At 43.5% G+C, this 7,798-nt stretch overlaps 1 protein-coding gene across 4 annotated transcripts in view; it reads left to right on the plus strand.

Moving 5' to 3' along the window:
- The window catches only part of LOC133994141 (E3 ubiquitin-protein ligase RNF43), a 93,413-nt gene that overhangs the window by 57,367 nt on the left and 28,248 nt on the right, over positions 1-7,798 (plus strand). For all 4 annotated transcript variants that reach the window (XM_062433355.1, XM_062433356.1, XM_062433357.1 and 1 more), the window contains exon 3: positions 3,332-3,445. In XM_062433355.1, the coding sequence (XP_062289339.1) occupies positions 3,332-3,445 (114 nt within the window). The remainder of the gene's footprint in view (positions 1-3,331; positions 3,446-7,798) is intronic.

Below are 7,798 nucleotides of genomic sequence, written 5' to 3' on the forward strand. Positions count from 1 at the left end.
ATCAACATGTTTCACAGCTCGAACCAAACATGATCAAGGAGCGCCGGAAGATTGAAATAACCGTCGTAATCTCACAATAAAAAAGGTTTCCCATAACTGAACGTGCTGCAGCTCTTTTTCCCACAGACCTATAGGAAAAAAGAGCAGAGGTCATGGCATCAGTGAAGTAGTGTCATTAAAAGATCTTTTTGAATTTTCTTTCTTTTTCTTAGTTAAGGGCCAAGTTCAACTGTAGGCCTCTAATTTGGGCCTAGTAAATGTGGACTGGTAGAGGCAGCTGGCAGCACAGCACGCAGGCCAGGCCAGGGGCTCAGGCACTTCCTTCGTCAACACGAGCTGCCATTCAGCTGACATGCGAAGGTCTGAAAACATCATGCAGGGCAAATTCTCAACCAAAGCGTGTTTGTTTTCAGTTTCACCTTCCAATTTAGCGAGGCAGAGATGTGCTTCTAGGATGCTTTGAATGCCTCACCCTGTCTTTCTAATCTACTCCAGAGGTCATCACCTCATCTCTCATACGGCATTTCCCAGCAAGTCTCATCATTGATGTTGGTGTTACCTGTGCCAACACTCATAAATTGCATTCATGTGAATCCATCACTCAATACCATCACTATAAACAGGATGCTTTACCTCCTGCTTACCCCCACCTCTCATTTTCTTTTATCTTCGTGCCCCCGCACCGGTTTATTTTCTCCTCTTCCTCCAGTCTGCTTTCTTTCTCCCCTCCCTCTCTCTCGCTTTCTGACAGACATGCACCAGCCTTTTGCAGCACATTACGTCAATTCCCCTGGACCGGGGTGCCAGCTGTTGATGTCACCCTTGGGTCTTTTTAATTTAGGGATTTCCGCTGGGTGAGATGAGGGGGAGCCCCATGACCTCAGCCCACAGCCACATGAAGAGGCCCACCACCGGGGCAGAACCAGGCCAGGGGACGGGCCTGCACAGGGCAGGGCTGGGCATGACAGGGTGGGTTGGGCTGATGTGGGACCACTCTGCTGGGGTGTGGGTGAGCGCAGGGTGATCTGTGAGTTGTAACAAAGACTAATCTGGGAGCGCTGTTTTGTGACGGGTGCCTTTATTGATGTCATGTGAGCGAGCGAATGATCCGCCGGAGTGTTTTAGGAGTGGTTTGCTCCCTCCTGGACTGTCGTGCAATTCTTCATACCCGTGACAGCATGTCTGTGACTTGCAAACACTGCTGCTATCCCTTGAGCTCTTAAATGCAGCCTTTCAGCAGCTACGAATTTCCTCCCTTTCAGAGGGGATCAAATGTTCCTACCAAAGACTATCTCTCATTCTTTCAGTCCTCAAGGCTCTGAGTGGGAGTGAACATTGCCATCCATGTAATTGATTTTCTAGGGTGCCAAAGTTTTTCCTCTTGATATCAGCAGCTTTAAGAAGGAAACGCCTTCATTTAACACATTAAAGCTTCTATCAAGAGCAACTGTTGTTCTGTAACGGTGTGAGATCCAGCTTTAGAAACTTTGTCCAGATCATCCTTTTAAAGGTTTTCTTGAACATTTTTTTCCTAATTATTGGTTTGCGTCCAATTTTTTGATATCCTTAAGGTCACATACTGTCGGTTACATGTGTTTTTGGTCCATGTGGATTAACACAATTTACTGAATAGATAGTCAAGTCAAGTCAGTTTTATTGTAGTTTTATAGCCCAATATCATAAATCACAAATTTGGCTCTAGGGGCTTTGCAGACTGTTCTACACACCCTTTATCCTTCAGTTCAGATAAAGAAAACTCTTTAATGGAGAAAAAAAGGGCAGAAACCTCTGGAAGAGCAACAGAGGAGGGATCCCTTCGACAACAGATAGATGTCAGTGTTACAGGATCTCTCTCTTAGGTCTCATTGGTTTACAGCCAACCCTTTTTTTGTTCCCTGGGCATTCATTACAGATGCTTTGTCATACCCCTTAGCGTCTTTTACCAATGCACAATGCACCCTTTAGCATATGTATGAAACGCACCAGGCTTTCAAATACCTCCAATGTAAACCCTTCTGTGTCATGAGACCGATGACATCTATATAAGGTGATATTTCCATGTTAGGAGGAGGCGAGTTGGGTGGATGGTTAGATAGTTAAGAGGCAATAAGTGGACTTTGCTGCAGGAGACCACTGTTCACCTCATGCTTCCAACCGCGACCTTGGACAGGTTTTTTTGTAATGGTGTTTACTGTTGCCATGACAGTGTATCAAGATCATTTTAACAGAAAACCACGATCTCTCCCTAAACCTAACTAAGTGGTTTTTGTGCTTAAACCAGTCACTGTACTGTAAGTGTTTAATATTGCAGCGGATGGGTCTACATTGGATTTATCCGGTGCGTCACTATATAGGCGCCTAAGGGTAGCTTGTGCGTCTGTATGAGAAGCCAGAGGAGTGTGAAAAAGCATCAGGTCTGGCTTGTACCCATTATCATTCTGCTATAGGGGAAAAAAACCTAGATAATTTGGATTTCTTTAAATCAATCACAGTCATGTTGGGTGGTGCTGAGCCCAAGATGTAGCGACTGTGGCTTTGCAAAGTAGTGTTGGGGTGAACTTGTTTGAGCCATGGCATCAAAATAGCCCTACAAAAGAAAGCGCCACATAAACCGTAATAGACATAAGTCAACTATGTTATACAACTTTTTACTAATAAAAAAGACAAACATAACTTCCCATTTTCAGCATGTATGTTGAGATTTTGAAAATAGTAACATACAGATAGCAGAAGGAGAGGAGAATGCTGGGTGAAATAGCCAGCCAGTGGTAGGTTTATACCCACAGTCTACATCTAGTGAGTCAGACTACATCCATGTTTATTAGCTTGCAGTCTTGTCATACACTGCCTACCACTGCTGGTGCATTGTTAGGGTTTTCTGTGCATCACTGCCACCTGTAGATCATTGGAATATTGTGGAGCCACTGGCAGGAGCCTGTATTGTATATATGTATATTTGTGTAAATGAGACAAAGAGAATGGGAGCCCACCTATATAAAAAATGCTCAACAGCACTACTAGAGGTCAGAAACTCTACACAACACCTTTAATTTCAGCTACTGTTGTGCTGAATGTGTACCATAACAATCATGCTCCTTCACTTTTTCTGCATGACTGCACACCTAAAAACTCCAGTGGACATTGCAATACAAAGTATTCCTCAAAACTGTATTCCACACAACTCCCCAACCAGAAAAATCACCCCACCAGAAACATCTATGTTTTTTTTTTTTTAAATGTCTGATCTTTACAAGTAGTGATGTTCCTTTCATTGAAGCTTTTATTTTGCAGGTTTAACCTCTTTTTTTTCTCTCTTTTACCCTTTTTGCAGTATCACCCTCTGTCTCTGTGCAACACGAGTGAGGATGAACGACAAGAGAGTGACTTCATCACCATTGTCAAACTGGAGCACAGGGTACCTCGCTGTCTGCCGCTGCTCGATAAGGTAGAGATCACACGCACACACACACACACACACACACACACACACACACACACACACACACACACACTGTTAAAAAAAGCTTCATTCAGTCATTCTCCCAGTTGCCACTCTCAGAGACACTTCCCCCTGTGTGACCCCTTCCCCCTTTCAGACATGGCAGCAGACAGATAAACCATTTTGCCATCTTGTCTTCTGTCCAGAACCCCTTCCGCTCTTGGACTTAGACTTTAAAGAGAAGACGGTTTAGAGGGAATTATTTGGCAGGAGTGAAATGTTTTGTTCGGGACGGTGATCTTTCAGAGTGAGGGGTTGGACGAGAGGGGGGTGGGCTTAGCTCAGCGCTGCTATGTAGCAAGTGGCAGTGAGCCCTGGCTTTGGATGTAAGGCTTTCAAGCCCCAGCTGTCACTGGTCCGATCCCAGCCAGCTAGCCAGCCAGCCAGCCAGAACCAGACACTCTGTGCTCTCCATTTCTGCTTCCCTCTAATATGAGCACAGCCAGAGCTCCATAGATTCCACCCACAATGGTTTAGATGTATGTGCAACTGCAATGGAGTTGACCTAAATCTCCCATGTGTTTAAGTATTCTACCATATATACTGGCTGGCATGTCCTAACTTTAAAGCAGCGTGATTTAAAACTGTTGCTATTTTTTCCCCCGTTTTTCAAGTGGTGACAAATTAGCAGGCAGGAGTTTAGCCGGCTGCCTTTTTTTAGCCTGTGTTTTCTTTTCCCCTAATTTCAAGCCATGTTTAGGAGCTGCCCACCGTGGCGACGATGTAGAGACATTCCCACACATTTTCCCCGCTCCTTTCTTCCTCCTCCTGTTTGCTCCCTCAGTGGGAACCGAAACCGAGTGGGCGAAAGCAAGGGGGGGTCGGGGGGGGGGAGGAAAAGAGGGGTGTCACTCGAGGCTGACTCCAGAAACAGTTTTGATTAAAGCCTAAATGGCAACAGCGTGTTGTCCCATAAACAAAACACGGTCTCTCCCTCATGCAAAAGTACCCTCGGACAAAAGGCTGTTGCTTCCGAGTGCTTCCTCCCTCCCGGCAGATCGCCTTTGAAATCAGGAGAAGTGAAGGAGCGAGGAGGGGGAGGAGGAGGAGGAGGAGGAGGAGGAAGGGGTCTTTCTTGCTGTTTTGGTCGTCTGGAAAGTATGTGTTGCAATAAACTCCACTCCAGCCACCTGCATCCTCGCTTCCTCAGTGAGATTCAAAGCTTTTGGTCGTGGTGGATTTATTGGGGATTCATCGTGCAGCTGCTGAGGAGTTTGCTCTCAGCCGTTTGAAGAGGATGAATCAGAAGGTTTGGATGTGCTGCGCTGGGTCCGCCGTGGTCTCTGGATGGGACTTGTTTACAGTTTAGTCTGACTGTAACCCGCCCCACTGATCTATAGATACTCCGACAGGCCACAGAGGGTTCATGTTGCACCACACACACTCGGAATAGACTGTAAACCAAACAAAGTGAGGCTCAAAACCTTGAGGGATAACGTTTCATTGTTGTCCATTGTTTTTATTTTGCTTTTTAGAGGTTCCTATCCCAAGCGACATCACAAACATGACGTATGTGCCAGATTCCTTTACTGATTTGCAGCGATTTTGCGCCGTTGCTCCAATGCTCTTTCTTTTACTGAAAGGATCTAACACAAACCATGATTTGACAGAGCGCCATTTTCATATCAAAAGGAAAACATGTCAAACACTTTCTCCGGATGCCCTTAAAGGGGACCAGTTATGCTTTTCCATATTTTCAGATATATATATAATGTTACAAAGTCAGATGTTCATATTAAACATGGTCAAAGTGTTAATAATGAGCAAAAAGCATTGGCTTTAGACTTTTTTTTTTCTTTCAGCCCGAGATGATGTCAGCTTTATATCATCTGTTCCACACAAATTCACTACTCTGCTCTTCTAACATCATGGTGTTTCTCCATCGTTTTTGGGTGTAGTCACACTGAGACATGGTTCCATTACAGCAGTGCATAGTAAAATAACTTGTTGTGCTGTTCATCTGCAGCTCTTCATCACACATCATCATCATTGCTGTGGCTGTTTCTGCTTGTACTGTTCCTCCCTGCATTATTTCTAACTGATCTGCTGAGACAGGAGTTCAAGTGGGCTGTCAGAGACAGAGTCTGAGGGGCTGCATAAAGGGCCAGTATAAGATAAATAAGGAGTTTTTTGAACTGTGAATCATGCAAAGCTACTCAAGTGGAGTCCAAAAATAAAAATGTAGAGCTGGAAAAGAGCATAGTAGGTTTTCTTTAATAAAAAAGTTGTGCATTGAGTCTTTAATCATCGCCCTCTCCTGGTACATTCAGCACTGCTGGCCTCCTCTTACCCTCATTCACACACTTGTATGAAAGCACAGCTCCCTCAGTGAAACCTTTACAGTTGAGATCTTTTAATCCTTTGCACCAGATAGACCCACTTTGCATCATTAATCACTCACTTACCTCATAACCTACTTGAAACTGAACTGAGCGTGACAAAATCCAGCATTAATATCTGTTTTGTTTCACTGATGAATCTGTTGTTACCATGAAAACATGTACAGTACAGCTCACATGCAAATTAATGATAGACGCACAACGGTAATATATTAAACAAATTTACAACATGTAGGGAACAATAGAACAGTTTTAGAACATATTTTAAAGTCACATATTAGTGATTTTTCTTATTATACTTCAACAATTGCTCAATTTACCTGAATGAACTTGAATAAAAACCTTGAATATGTTATGTTTGAATGCAGCTCATTAGTTTCCTTTATGTTATACACCTTAACTGAGAAAAACTATGACAACAATGTTAAATGTGAAGTCTCCAAAAAGTGTCCAGATTAACTCTTTCTACAGTTACACATCTCTGTATCAGATATGGCTCTCTGTATGCAAATGCCTGAATCAAAACCCTCCACCGCTCCTGTGGTTTTGCATCATTACACAACACAACACAAGCAGAGGCCACTGGAGTTCTCTGCCAGCATGTTGTGCTAGAAGTGATCCGTCTGCTTTCCTCTACCCGGCCTGACTTTTTTCTGTTTACACTTAAGCCCTGGAAAGGTTCTGTAGCAAAGTCACAGATCCACGCATGACTCGACGAGAAAAGGCAGCACAGCGGTGCCAGGAGGCCTCGTCTAAACTCCACACGAGGCTTACTGTACTTTGTTCTGAAGAAATGCTGTAATCTGGAATGTTCAAAGTAATAAGGATGGCCCAGTTTTGGCGCTCGGGGAGACTGAACTAACTTTTCACCCACACAAAATACAGCTCTGTGAAACGCTATTAATAAGAATCCATCGTTTTTGTAAAAACAGCTCTTAAAGTGAGTGAGTGTTTGGCCCGTGTCTGAACTTGTTGACTCTTATAGAAAGCCTCGCTTATTGATTCTGTTCCTCTCAGATGAAAAGGGTTTTTGGCCCAATTGTGCTGTAATCCTGTTTTCTTTAACTAGGGTTTTCATGTGTGTGTGTGTGTGTGTGTGTGTGTGTGTGTGTGTGTGTGTGTGTGTGTGTGTGTGTGTGTGTGTGTGTGTGTGTGTGTGTGTGTGTGTGTGTGTGTGTGTGTGTGTGTGTGTGTGTGTGCGTGCGTGTGCTTGTGCGTGTGTGTGTGTGTGTTATCGGATCACATTACTTCAAGTGTGCCTTCTCAGATTTTTTTTGTCAAGCTTTTAGAAAGGTGGCCACTTTGTGAGGAGGCAGGTTCGGGGATCCAAAGAGAGTGAAAACGATACTGATGGTGCACATCTGTTATTTGAAATGTCATTATATTATGTCACATTGAATATAATGGTTAAACAAGATGATTGGCAGCATCCATCTACTGTAACACTGAAGTGCTAATGCTAGTGTTTCTCAAAATTACGAGCTACCATAGATGGTTTTTGTCACTTCTCATGGTAATTTGATTCATTTAATCTAGTAAACATATATTATGTACTGTATGTGAAGGGCAGAGATAGTTTAATGAGTAAACTCGTGATTATATGAAAAAAAGGAAACCTAAGGAGATGAAAAACCAAATAATCTAGTGAAAGATGAATAGTAGAAGTGGAATAAATTCCGAGCAGGAAACGTTAAAGCTTCCATCAGCTAGAATGAGGAACTAAAGAGTGAATAACAATATACAAGTCATGAAAACTACTCCGAATGGTCCAATTTGTCTTCCAGTGTGGCCCAAACCTTTGTGCCAGGAAGAGTAGTCCCAGTGACAGGAAGTGGTTAAAAACAAGGGAAACCCGTTGAGGGAGGAATAAATCAAGGCCCTGGTGACAATGTTTTTGTCTCCTTGTGTCTGATTGTCTGTAGGGGGTGACACTGACCTCAGGCTATTCCTGCCTGGTGTT

The sequence above is a fragment of the Scomber scombrus genome, chromosome 14 (assembly GCF_963691925.1).
Source record: "Scomber scombrus chromosome 14, fScoSco1.1, whole genome shotgun sequence".
NCBI lineage: Eukaryota > Metazoa > Chordata > Actinopteri > Scombriformes > Scombridae > Scomber > Scomber scombrus.